General features: G+C 40.6%; 1 protein-coding gene across 11 annotated transcripts in view; it reads left to right on the top strand.

Moving 5' to 3' along the window:
* The window catches only part of ppfia1 (PTPRF interacting protein alpha 1), a 61,970-nt gene extending 49,502 nt beyond the window's left edge, over positions 1-12,468 (top strand). For 3 of the 11 annotated variants that reach the window (XM_024295093.2, XM_024295095.2, XM_024295099.2), the window contains 14 exons: positions 412-536; positions 612-784; positions 904-997; positions 1,691-1,702; positions 2,482-2,563; positions 2,639-2,839; positions 3,042-3,104; positions 3,624-3,650; positions 4,542-4,717; positions 6,342-6,439; positions 6,512-6,687; positions 7,040-7,108; positions 10,511-10,679; positions 11,158-12,468. In XM_024295093.2, the coding sequence (XP_024150861.1) occupies positions 412-536; positions 612-784; positions 904-997; positions 1,691-1,702; positions 2,482-2,563; positions 2,639-2,839; positions 3,042-3,104; positions 3,624-3,650; positions 4,542-4,717; positions 6,342-6,439; positions 6,512-6,687; positions 7,040-7,108; positions 10,511-10,679; positions 11,158-11,219 (1,527 nt within the window). In that variant the 3' untranslated portion in view covers positions 11,220-12,468. Of the gene's footprint in view, positions 1-411; positions 537-611; positions 785-903; positions 998-1,690; positions 1,703-2,481; positions 2,564-2,638; positions 2,840-3,041; positions 3,105-3,623; positions 3,651-4,541; positions 4,718-6,341; positions 6,440-6,511; positions 6,688-7,039; positions 7,109-10,510; positions 10,680-10,871; positions 10,937-11,135 lie in introns of all 11 variants that reach the window. The other 8 variants (XM_024295096.2, XM_024295103.2, XM_024295102.2 and 5 more) reach the window with 6 other exon arrangements.
* The last annotated feature ends 8,293 nt before the right edge of the window (positions 12,469-20,761 follow it).

The raw sequence follows: 20,761 nt of genomic DNA, 5'->3' as shown, positions 1-20,761 counted from the left end.
TATGCAAAGCGTTTGTGTAAACATTTCCCTCCTGTAAAGTGTTGCGTATCAGTGCGAAGCTGCTTTTCTCTGCTTCAGAGTTTGCTGGAATTACCTTAATTACGTAAATGGTTGAAGAGTGACTGTAGTCGACAGAATGTAAACCCTGGAGCTAAAGCTCTGTTATTAAAGGGTAGTATAAATGAAAGTGCTGTTCTTATAAGGTAAAATAAAACCTGGTCATTCAAAACTGTAATGACCAGCAGAGTCTGCATTTTCTAACTAATCCTCGTTTTAAATGAAAGGTCATGTTTCATTCTGGTTTGTTTCTGTTGTTTACGTTCTGCTGACTTCCTGCGTTCAGCTGTGATGGAAACACTTTGTTTACTCTGATCACACTCAACATTTCTTGTCTTTTCTGCCATTGCTCAGTCCTCTCAGGACGATAAAGCCACGATTCGATGTGAAACCTCGCCCCCCACCACTCCCCGCTCAATGCGCTTGAACAGGGAGTCCGGCCACACCGCCAGCCATGAAGACATAAGAGACATTCGAGGGTAAGGCCTGCACTCGCTGCTCCATCATGTCTGGAACACCAGTGTCGGGTAATCAGCCGGGCTTTGCTTCTGCAGTCTGAGCAGCCTGCAGGACGGCCAGGGCAGCAACCCCAGCAGCAGCAACAGCAGCCAGGACTCCCTCAACAAGGCGGCCAAGAAGAAGAGCATCAAGTCTTCCATTGGACGCCTGTTTGGGAAGAAGGAAAAGGGCCGGCCCAGCCTTCCTGGAAAGGACTTACCAAGTCAAGGTGAGGCCTGAGGAGCTGAGGCTTCATTCCATCACATGGTTTGTCTGTTTACAGTTTGGGAAAAACCTAGATGTGTTCAGTTTTAGCTTCCTTCATGCTCACGCTCTGACTGTTTCCAGCTGGTACTCCTGAGGCTGAAGGATCCCCAAAGGAAGGCCTCGGGATGGGCACGCTCGGAGGCCCTGCAGACAAGAACCGGAAGCTGCAGAAGAAGTGAGTGCAGACTTCTGCTGTGGACAGAATCTATGATATGAACTAACCTAAAGGTGAAGCGGAGTGGACACAAAGTGGAACAGATTTTAACGAGGTGGCTTCAGATGGAAGTGGTGGAGTGAGTCCTCTGAGGGGATCCAGAGCGTCTCAAAGGCGTCACGCCTCAACGCTGGTGATCTCCGGCTAAGCCGCCTCTACTAAGCTCAATGAACAGGCCTGAATAAATACACAGGTTAAGTCACACAATCCATGGAGGTTGTTGTGACCAACTTTCTTCTGGTTAGATTCATGGCCTCCGTGTTTCTAGAAAGGTCACGTTGTTCTGAGTTCAGACATGTGGAACCCAAAGCGCTCTCCACCGGCTTCATCCACGTCTGCCCCTCTTTAGTATTCAGTGAAAGCCGGCTGAAACAGAACCTTCAGCTTCATTGGATTATTTAGCACTGCGGTCCACGAGGTGGTTCTGGATGGTTCTGCTTGGACCGTAGACATGCTTGTTCCCCTCACCATCAGACTCACTGCTGTCTCCTCCCCTCATCCCACCTCCCACCCTGCGTCTAAAATCATTTTGTTTTTCACCACAGCCGTTGTTTTGCTTCCTTAAATGAGCCTCTGTTCATTCTCTCTGTTTGTTCTGTCAACATCTTATAATTGTTTTTGTTTTTCACCACCTTCTTCTCATTCCATGTGTAGTCCAAAGACCGGGTAAGTTGTCTCCCATTGTTTACCTCATCTTCTTCCCTTTCCGGGCTTCATGTTTAGCCGTTAAGGATCCCAAACATGTGTCCCTCTGAGTCCCTGACGGCGTCTCCATGCCGCTCTTCACCTGCTTTCCACACAGGAGCTTAACTAACCGCAGTGTGTGTGTGCTGAGTTTTAGTGAGTGAAATCTTTCCCTTTGGAGCATGTTGGTATGCAACTCTAGCAGAGACGACCGTTTCTGTGCACGGTCTCATTTACAGTGAGACGTTTGTTGAAGCTTCTGAAGGTCAGGCTTCGTCTGAGTGACTGAACTGTGTTTCTGGCGGTTTGGTAGAATCTGCGGTTCTGCTCTGACCTGCTGATAATGTGCATGAAGTGAATATGCTGTGTTGTCCGTCTTGTGTGCATGCTGTGTCCTGACAGATGAGAGGAATGTGTTCCTTCTGAAGTGGACTCTTAAAGCATTGGTTCTGGTTCTGGCTGGTACCTGCTGTTCCTCTGACCTTAAACCCCTGCTTTAGCGCCCCGGTGTCTCATCGTGCTGTTTGTAGACTAGTGCATTTTCTAAGACCTCTGAAAGTCTTCTGCTGGAACATCCCAGCGGCTTTGAGTCTTCTTGGGTTTCTTTTCATCGTCTGTCTTGAGAGTGCATGTGGAGCCAAGTCTTGGGTTTGTGCTCAGGTGAACTTCATGGAGGGATGGTACCGGGTTCTACTTTTGGCTGCCTTTGTGTTTATGTTGTGGAACAAGTGAAGGATCTTGAACATTTTTCTCCCTCTCAGGCATGAGTTACTGGAGGAGGCTCGCAGGCAGGGCCTGCCCTTCGCCCAGTGGGACGGACCCACTGTTGTGGCATGGTTGGAGGTATGAAACCTTTAGTTGACTCACCTGCAGTGTTTGTCCTGTTCACCTGAACGGCCCTGTCCTCTGTGTGGTCAGCTGTGGGTGGGCATGCCGGCCTGGTACGTGGCTGCCTGCCGAGCAAACGTGAAGAGCGGAGCCATCATGTCGGCTCTGTCGGACACCGAGATCCAAAGAGAGATCGGCATCAGTAACCCGCTGCACCGTCTCAAACTGCGCCTGGCCATCCAGGAAATCATGTCCCTCACCAGCCCCTCGGCCCCGCCCACCTCCAGAACGGTAAGGAGTTCTCTGATTAAACCGTCTTCTTCCATTCAGCATGATGTTCACACTGAATTAACCTTTTACCTTCAACGCTCTGGTTTCTTTATGCTAACATGTAACGGAGCATTTCTTCCTGACACTGTCTCCATCCTGCCCTCCCTCTGCCCTTCATTCCTGTCGTCTCTTTGCACTCTTGTGACTGGTGCTAAACGCTCAGAGCACAGGAAACGTCTGGGTCACACACGAAGAAATGGAGAGTTTGGCAGCCACGCCTCCTACGGTCAGTCCACCTGCAGTAGTTAGTGTGACGCTGGTAGTTAGTGGTGACTGATGCGTCTGGTTTCACGTCGTCTGCAGTTGTTCTGCTGTGATCAGAGGCAACTTGAAACTAGACCTCAATCTGCCCTCCAGTCGCTAAAGTGTTTGTGGGTCTACTTCTCCATCTGCGCTTGTTAGTTCTTTTCTCAAGATACTTTAAGACTCCAACTGTCACTTTAATCACTACGGAAAGGAGTATGACTATGACTAATTCTACTTCTTGGTAATTATTGAAGGAATTTTTTGTTTTAAATTGACACCTTCACAGCACATATTGAGTTTTAATACCTTATCATCGTATTTATGTTGGAATGAACTGTTTCTGTTTTGCCATCCCTTTCTTTGGCCTGTTGTGTTTTTTTTCTCTTTTTCTTGGTGTGTTTGTTTCCACTGTGAGCTGCTCTAACCCGGCTCTGCTGCCTCACTAACCCCACACCTTTCTGTTCTCTCACCATGCTCACTCTAACTGCGCTAACACCAGGAGGATGACGAGGGTAGCTGGGCCCAGGTTTGCACCCCAAAAACCTCACCTGTGCTCACCAATTCAAGATTATGGTTAACCCTTTAACACCTGAGGCGTTGTTGGTGACGCTTAAAAACAAAATCTCTAACATACTGTAACTTTTTAACCGTTAACACAATAATTCCGGTAGATTCTGAAGGAGAAAAGCGGCTCAAGGAGAATCAGCTTGTTAACAATTAAAAAATGACAGTAAATCGAAGAACATAAACACTGGAGCGCTGGTGTTAAAGGGTTAAGCTGGATCACTTTTTGTGTCTAGAGGTCAAGGAGGGACCACAGTGAGTCTGATGACATGATTCACTTAGCAAAACAATCACAGTATTGATTAAAAACATATTAATGTTTTATTTTTTTAAATTAATTATTTTTGCATGTCACAGAGAACATGTGGAATACCAAAACACGTATGTAAATGTCACATAACGTACAGTCAACAGAAATCAAAACAAAGAAGTCGTTCACATCTGTGGAGAATGTAAACTCCTCTCTAAAATAACTCGGCACTTCATTTATCCAAGTTAAAGTCTGCAGGAGTTTTGAACTTAAGAGGTTCAAATCAACATGGAATCAGCTGGTTAGTCCAAGTTCTGTCAATAAAAAGTAATTTTCTATGAGAGCGTGTGCTTTTGCATTTTAGCGAGAAGAAAACTGTTCAAAATTTCAAAACCAAAAGTGTTAAGAACGTTTTGATGCTGGTTCAAATACTATGAAGCATGAAGGAATCTAGCCCTTTATTGGATTTTTTTCAAATGATTTTTCTACTTTAAAGGGACTTTTTTCAAGTTCTTTATCATGCGTAGTGTCCTGCGTAACACCGTCATCTAGGCAGTTCACCATGTCGCCCTCTGACGGAGCTCCCTCCTCCTCCCCCTGCAGACTCTGGCGTATGGAGACATGAACCACGAGTGGATTGGTAACGAGTGGCTTCCCAGCCTGGGTTTGCCGCAGTACCGCTCATACTTCATGGAGTCCCTGGTGGACGCCCGCATGCTGGACCACCTCACCAAGAAGGACCTCCGAGGACAGCTGAAGATGGTGGACAGCTTCCACAGGTGAACTGGTCATGCCTTATGTCCTGCTGTCGGACATCCTAAATAAGCCAGAAGAAAACTCTACATACATAGTAATGGTCATCAGTGGTACAAATGCTTTCATGACAAAAGTTCTTGAGAATGTTAAAGCTGGCTGATGAAATACATTAAAAATTATTTGTTTTAGTCAAAATTTTTGCTCCATTGTTCAGTTTTATAAATCTTTTGGTTCAAAGTTTGTTGAACTTTTTGGTTCTTAAAACTACAAACTACTTAAAGAATCTTCAGTTTAAAATTTGTTCATTTGATTCAAAAGTACAAGTAGTTGGTTGGCAAAATGTTTGGCACAGAAAACCACATGGAGAAGAATCAGAAGTAGTACTACTTGAAGTACGAAGTACGTCTGTAAAGGAATGGTGATGTAGTAAATTTACAATCAGCATATATTCTTAGCCAAAGTCAGTTAACTGGTGTCATTTGTTGCACCTTTTATGATAATTCATAAGTGGATTTCTTGAAAATTGTACAGTAAAAATTCTTGATATTTCCAGGAGAAATTTTGTTTAAAGTACTAAGTAAGTCTGTGAAGGATTTATTATGCACTAAATTGATGATTGGGATTCATTCACAGCCAAAATTAACCAATTTTATATCAGGGCTACAAGACATTTAGTGATTGGATCTCTAAAGTTCAGAATAACAGTAATGCACAGTCAATTTCACATGATTATCAAATGCTTTAATAGTAATATGCATTCATGAAGAGCAATAATATCACATTTCCTAAAGCTCCGCTGAGTCTTAAGGATTGTCCTGCTACCGTAAGTATTGGATGAAACTCACACCAAAAATCCAGTGATGCTGATTTGACCACAGAAATGTGAACGGCGGCTCATTTGACCGCTGTAAAAGTTTGCACATTCATTTTTTCCCTAAGGCATTTGTGAAACTGCCAAATGATTGAAATCTTTTCCCGACTGAAATGTCCGACGCTCCGTCATCCGTCAGGCTCTTCAGAAAAACGATGGGGGGCGGGGCTTCTCATAGCTTCCTGGCGGGCTCTTAAAAAAGTGTGACCAAGAAAATAATTTTGCACTGGCCGCACGTGATTTGAAAATTACGTTAAATTGTCACTTTCTTCATAAATTACATTAAAGTTTGAATATAAAGCCAATTGAGACAAACATTATTCTAACTGATCAAATTCAAACTTTTCCCCTGTGCTGTGAGGATGTAGCACAGTTTTTAAGAGTTTCTGTTGGTACAACTCTCAGCTCAGAAACATGGATTTACATTTCTAATTGCGGTTTCAGTTTAGCGTTGAATCTGATTGTTTTATCACTTTGACCAACTGAAGAGTAAAGGTTCCCTACCTCCCATGTTTAGTGCGAGCTAACATGTGTGTCGTTGTGGGGTTTCATTCATGTGCTGTCTGACGGCAAAACCCTGGAAAACTCACAATTTTACCTCAACCTGTCTGTGTTGCCATGTAGTCAAACAACTTTCTAGAAATTCAGGCTTTTCTCTGCAGAAAATGTTGCTGTTTCTCCTCACATGAGAGTTGTATAAAGGAACTGTTTGTCAGTCTGATTCTGCAAAATGTTCCACTTAAAAATCTGAGTTTAACACCTGCATGCTCCTACAGGAACAGTTTTCAGTGTGGTGTAATGTGTCTGAGGAGGCTCAACTATGACAAGAAGGAGCTGGAGAGGAGAAGAGAAGACTCTCAGCTGGAGCTAAAAGGTAACACAGGCTTGTGTGTCTGCCTCAGCATCACTGCAAAGTGGAGGGTAACAACCATGTTGAATGTTGCAGATGTTCTGGTGTGGAGCAATGAGCGAGTAATCAGCTGGATCCAAAGCATCGGCCTCAAAGAGTACAGCAGCAACCTGTATGAGAGCGGAGTTCACGGGGCGCTGCTCGCCCTGGACGAGACCTTCGATCACAACACGCTGGCCCTGCTGCTGCAGATCCCAACTCAGAACACGCAGGTACACAACACACTCTGCATCTGTTTGTGTGTGATCACACAGGCTGATAGTCGACCATTTCACTGTTTGCTGTCTAAAATATTGATCTAGTACATGTGTTGATGAGTTGTGGTAACAGTTGAACTCAGTGACTTCACTGTTTCCTTTTGTATTGGGCTCTCCTGCAGTTGCTGAACATGCGATTAACGTGCTCTCAAATGCATTTTTTTAATAAATGTGTTCAAAACACAATCAAGTTGATGGCTCTAGCACCAATGCTAGCTTGTCTTTTGGTTGGGGGGCTTGTGTTCAGAGCCGACAGTAGGGCTGGACTGTGGTTGGGTGAAAAGGTGACCCTCTTCTCTCCTTTCAGGCCAGAGCAGCTCTGGAGCACGAGTACTGCGGCCTGCTGGCCATCGGCACAGACAGGAGAATTGATGAGGTAAGAATCTTATGTCATCCAGCCCTTTATTTGTGGAACTGGGTCAATCGGTCGGTCAGATGTAGAACTCCGCCTTGTGAGGCAGCTTCAGGGATCACCATTGGTTGCTTACGTGTCAATCAAGCATGAAATATTTAACGAATTCTCCAAGGTCAATTAACTTTGATATAGGGCTGGGCGATGTGGGAATTTTCCTATTGCGATATCGTTTTTTCCATTTTGTGCGATAACGATATTAAAAACGATATTAATCAAATAATCAAAGTAATCTTTATTGCAACTTTGCCCCCCCCCATTAAATCTTAGTTAGTTCAAATTAAACTTTCATTATTTTTTGTATTAACTGTAGTATTGAAACTAACTGTGAGGAACATTTAAATATTTCTAATAAATATTGTACATATACATGATGTACACAACAGTTAAACCATAACGGTGGTATGTTTTCAATAGGCTGTACAGAATTTCTGATTTATTTTAATCTGACTGCAGCACATAGAAGTTCCTTTCAAATTAAAATGAAGTTTTAAAAACATTGTTCTAAAGCAGCAAATATATTGCAGTTATTTTTATATTATTTTCTAATTTCTTCTGAACAGAAACTATAGGTACTGCTGTGCAGCAGAAGATAATAAAATGTAAACGTAAAATAAACAGTTCTGATAATAGATTTAATCATCATTTCACTCAGTCATCTGACATGTGTACATGTTGGAGGATTGATCAAACACATAAGATCTCTTCATTTAGTGTCATGTCAGGAGTCGTTAAAAACCAGTTTATTTTACTATTATTAGATCACCTCATTAAGAAATGAGCATAAACGGCACAAATGTAACTAACAAATTCATTATTGATACATAATAAAAATACATAAAACAAATTATTCTAATTCGAAGCTCTATACAAAAGCTTTTGGTTAATATTTTAACAAAACCCTCAAACTCTAAACTCCACAGCCACAATCGAGTCCCCGCCCCCTGCGCGCAGGTGTTACGAGCACGCGCAGTCTCTCCTCTTTCAGCCCCGTGTGACACGTAGCGCGCGGCAATAGACAGACTGTCTCCTTTTTTCTTTTTTCATGGAGGTTCTCCTCTAAATCAGTTTTAAACTCCCGATTTTAAAGCGTGTCTTCTCTCCCTCACACTCTGTGGATCTGTCGGTCACAAACAGCTGCGGAAGAATAATCCAGTCGGACCGAACCATTTTCAATTTAGAGGAGGGGGGTCCGGTGACGACGTTTCCAAAACAAAATATATAAACATTGTTACCTTAACATTAAAAATAAAAGTATTTGCGATTATATATTGGTTATTGGTTTACTGAAATAATGTTTTCTGTTGTGTCCTTTTGTCATCATTCGGGGCCTCCGTGCCCCCCCCCCCCTCTCAGTCTCCTAGAATCAGCCGCTCCGTAAGAAGAAGAAGAAGCGCGGCTCTTCCGGGGCAATTTGCATTTCACTATCGAAAAAAAGTAATATCACAATAACGATAATTATCGTTTTATCGCCCAGCCCTACTTTGATATAAACCTTTGAGCAGATGTGAAATAGATCAGATATTGGTTTCTGTTGTACAGTGTGACTGTTTGATGTAGACTGTAGTTTTGGATCAAGTCCTCTGGTGGTTACCTTACATAGTACACTGGCTCCACCTCGAGTTGAACTAAATAAAATACAAGTAGTCTCTGAATTTGAGTTTCTTGGAGTTTTAATTGATTCAAGGCCGATGTTTCGGTCACAAATTAAAAAAGTTTCAAACTGTGTTAAATTCCATTTAGCAAATTTTAAATGAATCCGGTCACTTTACAAGCAGCCAAAATGTTCAGGCATGCAATGATTTTCTCTCAAATAGCATATTGTCTCACAGCCTGGTCGCAAGCCAATAAAACAACACTAAAATCCATAGAGTTGCTTTACAAATGGACAATCAAAATACTGGATAGAAAACCACTGCCATATCATCTCTGTGTATTTTAAAGAAATACAAACTGTTGAGTGTATTCAAACCTCTGTCTAATCTATAAACTAATTCAGTCTGTCATCGCCTCCACTAAACCCGTTTGTCAAAGTAAGGGTAGTGTCTGAAATCCCCCCTAACTACAAAAAACGGTATAGTTCCCTGGATTTTAAAGCTAATTCAGACACAATGCTCACTACTTTTCTTTCATTTTTCTAAATACCGAATATGACCTCATCGATTTCACGAACATTCCACGACGTTTATTTATGATTCATCTGTGTTCTGATGACAAAAATCTGGATGGTTTATTCAAATATTACATTTAAACACGTTTTTTTGTAGAAAAGTTGTTCAACTGCAATGCATTGTGGTCTATATTCGCTAATCTAATGAGCTTCAACGCATGCTAGTTTTTCGCAAAGACTTCTGGGAGATTTCAAGTGCACTCAATTTGGAATTAGTAAATTTGGACAGCACTAGAAAATAGCAAAAGCTCTATACAGTGAGTGGGGTGGGGGGGTCGTACACAACCATGATCTAGCTCTCAGAAAGGGACGGGAGGGGCTACTCGTGGAAACTGCATAGTTCCTGGATGGAGAAGTGCCTTCGGTCAGAGCGCCTTTTCTACGACAGCTGCACAGCAGTGGAACTCTGTCCCTCCCAGCATCAGAGAGGTCCGAATATACAGTCATTTTAGAAGGTACATGAAGAACTGGGGGCTGCACGGTGGTGCAGTGGTTAGCGCTCTTGCCTCACAGCGAGAAGGTCCCGGTTCGACTCCCGGCTGGGGGATTTGGGACCTTTCTGTGTGGAGTTTGCATGTTCTCCCCGTGCATGCGTGGGTTTTCACCGGGGACTCCGGCTTCCTCCCACCATCCAAAAACATGCTTCATAGGTTAATTGGTGACTCTAAATTGCCCCTAGGTGTGAATGTGAGAGTGAATGTGTGTGTGATTGAGGCCCTGCGACAGACTGGCGACCTGTCCGGGGTGTACCCCGCCTTCGCCCATCAGTAGCCGGGATAGGCTCCGGCACCCCGCGACCCAGAAAGGGACAAAGCGGTCAGGAAAATGGATGGATGGATGAAGAACTGGCTCGTAACACAACACACTTGTCAACATTCATGGTTTTATTTCAACCATACTTTTTTGTATCAATTTTATTGACTCATAATGTGTGCATTTAATCAATGTTTGTATGTACTTTGATTATTTTACCTCTGTATTTTAGCTTATTTTTTATTGCTGATTTAATGCTTTAGGTTGACATTTTAAACATCTGTCCAGGACTACAGATGAAAAACAGCCTCTACGCTAATTCTGGCACACTGCAGTTATGCTTTTAATGTGCACTGTCTTTGAGAAATAAACCGATAATAACCCAGGAGAAGTGCTGCTACTCGCTCCTGCTTGTACCATCATCTTCCTGCCTCCCCAAACAGGACGATGAGAAGAACTTCCGCCGTGCACCGTCATGGAGGAAGAAGTTCAGGCCCAAAGACGTTCGAGGCGGAGCTTTAGGTGTCTCCGACACTCTTCCTGCTAACTTCCGAGTGACAAACAGCAGCGCAGCGTCTCCCTCCACGCAGCCAAAGAGGAGTCCGGTGGACGGTAAGCTGTGAAGAACTGCTGCACCCGTCTGCATGTGTTCTGCTCCTCCCTGCTGCACCTCCTCTAGCAGGAGGTGCAGCAGTGGCTCCTCTTGTGCTCTAAATTCTTCCTGAATGGCTCTGCTGCTCTGTCTATCATGATGCTGTGACTAACGGCATGTCTTTGCATGTGGTTTTTCCGGTGCAAACGCAGGAAGTCAGTCTATACAGAGGCTGGACACGGCCACAGTCAGGACCTACTCTTGTTAACACACAACGGTAAGACGCTGCACCACAGCTGTCACAAACAGCCCAGCTCTGTCCTGGCTGCGTGGCTGTCCAGCAGAACGGAGCTCTTTCCTGCAGCAGTCTGTGCTATAATAACGCACGCTCTATGCCTCTCTTTCCTCTTGTTCTCCCTCCACTCCCCATGTCCACCTCCACCTTCCACCCCGCTGCTGAACTCTTTCCTTCTCAGTTTATCCTCATTATTTCTATAGGTAGCCGCTGGTCAGACGATGAAGGGCAATTCCCAGCATTCAAGACCAGGATGATGAACTGAAACCCAGACAGCACGGTGCTGTGTTGTCAGGACAGAGACCGTACTCACCAACCCCAGTATCCGCAGAGGAAGCTTTGAATGAGCTACACTTTTGTATTTATGTGGGACGTTTATAATTGATTTTAGAATTGCTATGTAACCTGTTTCTTGTTGCCTCTATTCCTTTAATCGACCTACTTTTTAAAAAAGATCCTTCCTCCTCTGAACCTCTGTTTTCAGACATGTTTCAGCGAATGTTTCAAATAGATGGAGTCTGTATATTTCTAGCGACTGACATTTTATCTAATCTTTTTTTATAATCCCTATTTTATTGACTGGATGTACGTTTTTCCTCTGATCTGAGCTCTAATCTTGGAATTTATGCTGAAGTGACTTTGATAAGTGATATAACTTAATTCATGTCTTTCTGACACTTTGTAATTGTTGTTTTTGTCGCCTATTACCTGTGATTTATATCAATGCAGCTCTTAGGTCAACAGTTGTGTGTTTATCAGACAAACTGCAGGAGATTGCAGTTTCACCAACTGTCTGATGCCTGTCGCCTTCAAAGGAACTGCATGTTCCCCGTGGATTTTCAGAGAATTTCTCCTCTTTATTTTCATATCTGATACCAAAACAAAACTCCTAAAGCCATATGACCGTAGCAAGAAGCAGCAGCAGAGGGCTACACACATGCAGGGGAAATCAGAGGTTTTCTGCTGCTGACCATATCCCCCCTCCACACATAGCCACCCGGGCCTTCCTCCCCTCTGGAGAAACCCTTTGAGGGGACTCCTGAGCTCTGCGTACACGGGGGGACGCTCCGTTAAAGGACCAACTGTTCTGAACTTGTCGCCTCGATCACCAGACGGTGTGATCCACCCACTGACCTTTTTTGTTTTTAAATTAAGCCTTATTGTCTGCTGAACTGCTTCCCTCTGTATTTATTGTTACTCATCCATGTGTGGTCAGTTAGAGCTGAAGCTCCTCTTTCTTTGAATGTGGTGCTGCCTCATGTTGTCCTGTCTGCACTCACAGTCTGCTTTTCCACGCGGTGTGAAGCTCAAACCCACAAAGGCTTCTTCTTTCCTTGTGATTTTTTAGTCCTTTATGCACAAAACAAATCATGTTGCTGTTTTTATCTCGCTCTTCCTAAAGAATTTTCTGATCTTGTAACAATGATGTACAGCCCGAGTACTAAAACTATTTTTATCACAGTATTATTTATTGCTTACTTTCAATAAAATACTGAGACTTATTTTCCACTGCAGCTTACTGTCGACGTTTGATGTTTTCTGGTGTTGTATTTTCTGCTAAAACACTTTGAGTTCAGCCTGAAGAATGTTAAAGATTTAATGCATTTAATACCCAAAAAAAGCTTTTTTGTGACGCTAAACTTCACGTGTGTGGGGAAATATCAAGTACAGTGCAAACCTTTAAGTAGCTTCCCTCTGAGGCGTCACCGGTCACGCTTAAGCACAAAAGATCATTTCAGCTGGAATAATCGTGTTAAGGGCTGAAAAGTTACAGAAAATAAAAACATAAATCATGATTGATTATGGAGTGGATGGAAGGAGGAACAGAGGAGGAGAAACCCTGAGGAAGAGGTTGATAAGAATACGGTATTCTGGAGTTGAAGAAGGTCAGAGAGGACGATTTGTCTGAAACTGGACGTTGTAGGTGAGATGGGGAATCCTGTCTGGTTATGCTCCTCATTCTGGAGGGAGATGGATGAGGAGATTAGGCTATCTGTAGAGGAGACACTAGAGATTGGAGCAGACTTTAATGCACATGTGGATGAAGGAAACGGAGGTGAGGAGGATGTGTTGGAGACGTTTGGTGTTCAGGAACATGGAAGCACGGATGGTGAAGGACTTTACCAAAAGAATAGAAATGTCAGTGGAGATTTTCCAGAAAAGAGAGGAGCATAAGAAGAGCTTTCAGAGTGGATGGAGGAGCAGACAAGTTGATGACATTTTGTCCACCCTTATCAAAAATAAGTATACTTCAAGTACAAGTCTTAAAGGTTTTTTTTAAGTGTAGCAAGTACACTTAAAAAGTATGCTTCTTGTAATTAAATTGGCCCACTTTTAGTTTCTATAAAGTACATTCAGAAGTATACTTAAAGTAGTGTTTCTAGTATACTGTTAGTTTATTGTTTGCTTTTAGTTTACAAGTGATAAACGTTAACTAATTAGTGTATTAAAACACAGTGTACTGGCAACATCCCAAGAATACATCTACTCCACTTTAAATCCCGTGAAAGAAAATAATAATAATCCTGTGAAATAAAATAAAGAAGTATAATCACAATATCAGAAACCTGGCTGAAACCAGAACAGGGCTTACAATTCCAAATCAAAGACTATAGTTTTCATTTCGTGAACAGGAATAATAAACAAGGCGGGGGGGGTTGCCCTCTACATCCACAACAGTTTCAATCACAAAGTTTTGGAGACGATGTCTGGCTGCATAGATGAGGTCATGGAATATATTTCAATAGAGATTAACATGGAGAAACCGAGTAACGTTATTGTCAGCTGTGTGTATCGAAACATAGAAACATTCACAAACACTATTGAAAACATGTTTGTTAACCCCGTAAAGCCTGAACCATTAAAGAATTGACAGAAAATTCAAATTCTTTGAACTTGGAGCCTTTATTGGCCCCTCTGAACAAACAACCAAAAAAATTATAATATGATTTTCTATATGTGAGTTTCAATATGTATCATATTTGATACATCAGGTCACAAAGCTCAAATAGTCATTTCTTCCTGAACTAATAAATACATGGCAAGACCCAAACAAATACAACAAATTTGAAGTTCAAAACATAAAAAGGGCTACCATATTGAAGCAATGAAAAATGAATCAATGGAACTGGCTGGGTGGAAGTCCGGAACCTATTTATTTTGCGTGGTGGTAGGCCTGAAAACAGTTTCTCCCTTCTTCAGGCAAATATGTACTCTGCATTTCTGACAGTAAACGTGGGTAAAGAGGTCTGTGCATTGCTTGCATCTCTGTTGGGTTTCCCATGTTGGGTAATGTTCAAGGCCATCCTTTCTCACATCAGAAGGTACCTCAGTGGTTTTTCTCTTGCGGGGAGGGGTTGGCACTGTTTCTGGAGAGGACAGAGGTCTACCACACTTTTTGACCTTTCCTGCACTTGTGAGGGCTGTACCCACAGAAGCCTGAAATCTTCACAGGGGCATGGGCTTCTGACTGGGCTGCAGTCTCTCCAGATCTCTTCTGTAGTGGATCCATGCATTGATTACTGCCACTGTCACAGTGTGCCACCAAACGTAAATGTACCACCTTCTGGATCTGCAACTGAACTTGTACAAACAGACAGCATGTCAAGAAGGTCAACACCTCCCATGAATCTGCTGTATGTGTCAATAATGGCTGGTCTGGGAACCATTATGTAGGTTTTGGCTTTCCAATCCCAACGCCTCACATTGCCCAGTGGTTCAACCATAATAATTTCCATCAATAATATCATCCATATTTGGACTAGAAACAGTGGGACTGAAGAAAAGACAGGAAGCAGAGCTGGAGGTAGCAGAGATGAAGATGCTGAGGTTCTCTTTGGGAGTGACCAGGATGGATAGGATCAGGAATGAATACATCAGAGGGACAGCACATGTTAGAGGTTTTGGAGATAAAGTCAGAGAGGCCAGACTGAGATGGTTTGGACATGTTCAGAGGAGAGACAGTGAATATATTGGTAGAAGGATGCTGAGTCTAGAGCTGCAGGAAAGAGGTCTAGAGGAAGACCAAAGAGGAGGTTTATGGATGCAGTGAATGAAGACATGAAGGTGGCTGGTGTTAGAGTGGAGGATGCTGAAGACAGGCTTAGATGGAGGAAACTGATTCGCTGTGGCGACCCCTGAGGGGAAAAGCCCAAAGGAAAAGAAGAAGAATATCATCCATATATTTTATATTTCACCTATAATATTTTTAGCCATAATTTCCATCCATAATCATGTTTAGAACATCTTCCACACTGTATTTTTTGACATCTAAAAAAAAATTGTGAAAGCAGAAACAAAAGGAAACTACAAGTAATTTTATCATGACCACACCAAACTAGTCAATCATCATAATACAGCAAGTTACAAATGTAGTTTTTTTACACTAAATATACCAAGCTATGTAATTTAAAAATAAAAAAGGACTTTATGTTGCTTGATGTTATATATGATGCATGAAATACTATAAAATGACAGTTGACTGATTTAGGGTTACATGAACTTAAAACGCTGCTGTACCAAATTTGATATGGCATTGATTTACTAATATATAGTTTTTGAAATTTTAATATTTTTCACCCTGCCTCAACTTGGTAACTGTTCCTATTGATGTTTTAGTACAAATTTTAATGTTTTTCTTACCATAAGCTTTTCAAATTTATCAAAGTTCTTCTTCAAAAATCGCAAGTGTCCAACTCCTGAAACATGGCAGCCTTGTAGTGCCCCTGGAGAGCCCTCCAATGAATGAATTACTGCCCTCTAGTGGATTATGTGTGCACTGCATGTGTCTGATTGTATACATCTGGTTTTTCAGGTAAAAAAATGTCACACCACTCTTGTGGAGGGCTGACAAACTCATGTATCAAATATCATACGTTTGGCATTATAGGGTTAATATTTAAAAAAGGTCATATTTATATGTGGGGATTTTAATATAGATCTGTTAAACCCAAACAAACACGCCGTGACAGATGATTTCACTCATAAAATGTACAGTCTAAGCTTAAATCCATTGATACGTTAACCAAGTAGAATAACAACAAATAGTGCAACCTTGATTGATAATATATTCACTAACTGCCTAGAAAACAGAATAAGAAGTGGATTACTGATGACATCAGTGACCACCTTCCAGTATTTGCTAACTATGAAAGTGTTTGTAGAGAAACGAAAGAGAAACAGCAGGGAGTTTATAAAAGAAAACTAACAGAGGATTCAATAAATGCGTTTAAATCAGAACTACAAGCACAAACTTGGAAAACCCTGTACGAATGTCATGATGTCAATGCAGCTTACGACAAATTTATGGAGGATTTTACCTCACTACATGACAAACTGCCCGATTACTAAATCCTGTAGAAAGAAACAATATAACAAAAATCAGTGGATGACAAAGAGACTAATTAATGTATGCAAAAAAAGAATGGTTTATACAAACAATTTTTAAAAGATAGAACTGTTGAAGCCGAACAGCGATATTAAAAATATAAAAACAAACTAAACGGTCTTATGAGAACATGCAAAAAAGACTATTATACAAAAATTTGAAAAAAATAAATCAAATACTAAAGGAATCTGGGAAGTATTGAACAGTGTCATTAGAAAACAAAAAGAGAAAACAAATTATCCAGACTCTTTAGTCATTAGAAACGAAATATGCAACAATATTTAAGAATGACAAAGGAATTTAACAAATATTTTGTAAAATAGGACCAAAGTTAGCTGACGAAATAAATCATATAAATGAACCTGAAAAGGAAACAGCTGAACACCACATAAAAAGAAATCCAAACTCCATCTATTTGAGACCCGTAGAAGCAAAAGAAATTCTAGAAATCATCAAATCAAAAACAAAACATGCACAGACTAATGGAATTAATATGACAGTAGAAAAAAGGTAATTGTTTATCCATTAACCTATATCTGCAATTTATCCTTTCAAACAGGCACATTTCCAGAGAAAATGAAAATAGCTAAAGTAATTCAATTATACAAATCAGGGGACAAACATCAACTCATTAATTACAGACCAGTGTCCTTACTCTGACAATTTTCAAAAATACTGGAAAAAGTATTCCTCACAAGGCTGGAAAATGTCGTTGAAAAACATAAGCTAATGTCCGATGATCAATACGGTTTCAGAAAAAACAGATCAACTTCTATGACAATAACGCAATTTACAGAAGAAATTATAAATGTGACAGACCACAAGGAGTTCACAGTCGGAGTGTTCATCGATTTAAAAAAGGCTTTTGACACCATCGATCACAACATTTTAGTAAACAAGTTGGAGAGATGGAATACGAGGACTAGCATTAAATTGGTTAAACAGTTACATTAAAAACAGGCAGCAGTTTGTACAACTGGATCATTTAAAATCATCCCTGCTAAGTTTAAACAGTGGAGTTCCTCAAGGATCGATATTAGGTCCAAAGCTTTTTATGTTATACATAAATGACATTCATATTGTATCAAGCAAATTTAAATACATCTTATACGCTGATGACACAAGTATAGTGTCCACAGGAAAAATCTTAAAGAAGTTATAAAAACTGTAAACACAGAATTAAGGAAACTAAAACAATGGTTTGATATAAATAAACTCTCACTCAATGTCAACAAAACAAAATACATGGTTTTTATTAAACTGTCATATCCCTGCAGATTTAGAAATCAAAATTGTTATAGACAATCATGTGACAGAAAGAGTAACTGAAATCGAGTTCCTCGGAGTCATCATGGACCACAAAATAGGCTGTAGTAGTTCACTTTCAGCTTATCCCTTTCGAGGTCACCACAGCGTAACAGCACCCACTGTTTAGCATCAGTGATTTGGCAGAGTTTTTACACCGGATGCCCTTCCTGACACAACCCTGTACTTGAGGGGCACAGGGACCCAGTTAGGCAGCAGCGTCAAGGGTCTTGTCTAAGGACCCAATCTGGGTGGGGATCAGTGGACGACCCTGGGAATCGAACCCAGGGCTTCTGCGTGTCAGCCCTTCACCTAGCCCACTGAGCCACCCAGCCGCTGCTGAACCACAAAATAGGCTGGAAGCCACAAATAAAGCAAGTCAGAACCAAAATGGCCAAAGGTATTGGACTGTTGGGAAAAACACGTCATACACTGACTTATACTAATATACTCATTAATAATATTACCATATTTACAGTACAGTGTTGAAGTTTGGGGAAATACTTATAAAACGAATCTACAATCTCTGTACATATTACAGAAAAAAGCTGTTGGAACAGTTCATGGTGTGGATTATGGGACACATACAAACTCACTGTTTTTAAAGTCAGGTTTATTAAAACTATAGGAACTAGTGAAACTTCAAACAGTGCTCATTATGTTTAAAGCCAGAAACAACTTACTTCCATTAAACATACAACAGATGTTCAAGGACAGATGGAGGTTATGATTTAAGACAACAGCTGGATTTCAAAAACAATGTACTCGTACAACAAAAAAGAAAATGTTCCGATCATTTTGTGGAGTGGATTTATGGAATGGGTTGAACGAAGGTTTAAAACAAAGCAAAAGTTTACATCTATGTAAAAAAACATACAAACTGTCACTGCTGAATCTTTACAAGGACTGACTTGATCATTATAAACATTCACAAATGTCACTGTATATACGTTTTAATCAAAGAAATTTGAAGTGTCTTTGAGAAAAAAAAAACTGTAAATAGATAACGTAACAAAAAGTCTTGTAAAAAGTGATGGGAAAACTCAAGAATTTCTCTTCTACTCACTCCTTTTCAAGCACAATGTTTGCTTTACTTGTATATTTGTATCTTTTTATTTTTTAGTTCTTATATTTGTATTTTAAATTCTTATTTTTATTTTCATTTTGTGTTTGTGTTTGTAACAAAAAACAATTTAAAAAAGTGACAAATAGGCTAAATATATTTTGACTTGTAGTATAATTCCAAGTTTACTCCAAGCTTACTTAACCCTTTAACTACCTGCTCAACCAAACAGTGGAAAACATTTAGAAAACATGTTTTTAAAATCATTGATTGTGTGTATTATTCCCCAAGGTATGGAGCTCCTAAAGGGAAACTGAAGTAAACAAACATTATTTTTTTTTCCAAAAATTGAAATAAAAAAAAAAAAAATAAGAATTCTGGTTACTAATTGATGCACACCAGATAGTAACTGGTGTGCATCAATTAGTAACCAGATTTTTTTTAATTCAGTTTTCAGAAAAAAAGGTTCTTGTCAGTAGCCAGAACTTTTTTTTAATTATTTTTATGGAGCCCCCAAGTATTTTTAGATTTTTTTTTGTGAACTTCAACTTTTTTTTTTTACTCAAATTTTTTTTCTTTAATTTGATGTCCCATTAGGGGCTCCGTACCAAGGAAATAAACAGTGGAAAAGAATATCCCTTTTTTGTGGTGTTCTATTTTTTTTTTTTTTTTAGCAGTTAAAGGGTTAACATGAACTTATGAACTTGTAAACTAGAAGTATACATCTTACTTTTAGTTTAAAAAATAAAAATACAGTGTACTGAAAACAAACTTGAGAATACTTTTTTGGTAAGGGCAGACGTAATCTTAAAGAACACGAGAGTGATGGGAAGACGGAAGGAGAACTATAAAGAACCGATGAATAAGGAAGTGGCAAAGAGCAGAAAGGATGAAGAATAGAAAGACAGATGGTCCTGATGACATACCTGTGGAGGTATGGAAGAGGAAACGGGACATGTATGAGAGCAGACAGTGGTAAGATGTTCTGTTGAAGAGATCCAGATGCAGGTGGGGAATGCACCAAGGATCAGCTTTGATTTCCTTGTTGCCATGGTGATGGACAGGAGTCTCTGTGGACCAGAATGTTTGCAGATGACATTGTGATCTGTAGTGGGAGCAGGTGGATGAACATCTAGATCGGGGTGGAGGTTTGATTTGGAGAGGAATGAAGTGTCTGTGTGTAAATGAGAGGAACTGAAGTGGAATGGTGACGTAAGAAGGAGAAGGTGGAGGACTTTTGGTTTTTAGAGTCAACGGTCCAGGTGGAGGGAGGCTTCAGATGTGATGTGTGACTAAAATCAAGAATCGAGGGAACAATGTAGAGAGCTGTGGTGAGAGCAGTCATGTTAGAGACTGAAGCAGAGGTTGAGGTTGAGGAGTGACCATAGGATCAGGAATGAGTCCATCCACCACAGGGCTGGTGTGAAAGAAAGCGATGCAGAGAAGCTGATTAGATGGAGGCAGATGTTCAGATCCACTGTGGTGATTTCTAACAGCAACAGCTGAATGGCACTGAAGAAGTCATCTGCTAAGATTCCGATCAACCATTCTTCTATAAAATGCACAGCAGCTGAAGGTATTGATGCAAAAAATAAAATGAAAGCAGAGAAGCTTAAATATTACCTGCTAAAAGTTCAAAGTGAGTTCATCAATGTAAAATAAGCTGAAAAACCTCAGAAAAGTTCATGTCAAAATCTGATCTTAAACACAAAGGTTTAACACATGAGGTTGAAATAGCTTAGAGATCCTCTTTTGGTTGAGTTGTTTTTTTTTATATTGTTTAAAAGTGCTAGGAATGTCCCAATATATATGCTCAAACTGGATCCTTGCTAAACAATCACAATCAATTATAAAATTGATTTTAAAAACTCAAAATCAATCAGCAACAGTTGCAATGAACTGTATCCAACATGTATTCCAACAACATGTATCATGCCTTTATAATAAAAAAGTTAGTGAGGCTTTTTAAAAGCAGAATTCAGATGGAAGAGAAACTAAGTCAAATCCCTCTGGATGTCTTGAGAAAATTGTCACGAGTGGAAAATGACTGGAA

The sequence above is a fragment of the Oryzias melastigma genome, linkage group LG3 (genome assembly GCF_002922805.2).
Source record: "Oryzias melastigma strain HK-1 linkage group LG3, ASM292280v2, whole genome shotgun sequence".
Taxonomy (NCBI): Eukaryota; Metazoa; Chordata; class Actinopteri; order Beloniformes; family Adrianichthyidae; genus Oryzias; species Oryzias melastigma.
Note: the sequence above shows the minus strand (reverse complement) of the source record. Positions and strands in the feature narration are given on the sequence as shown.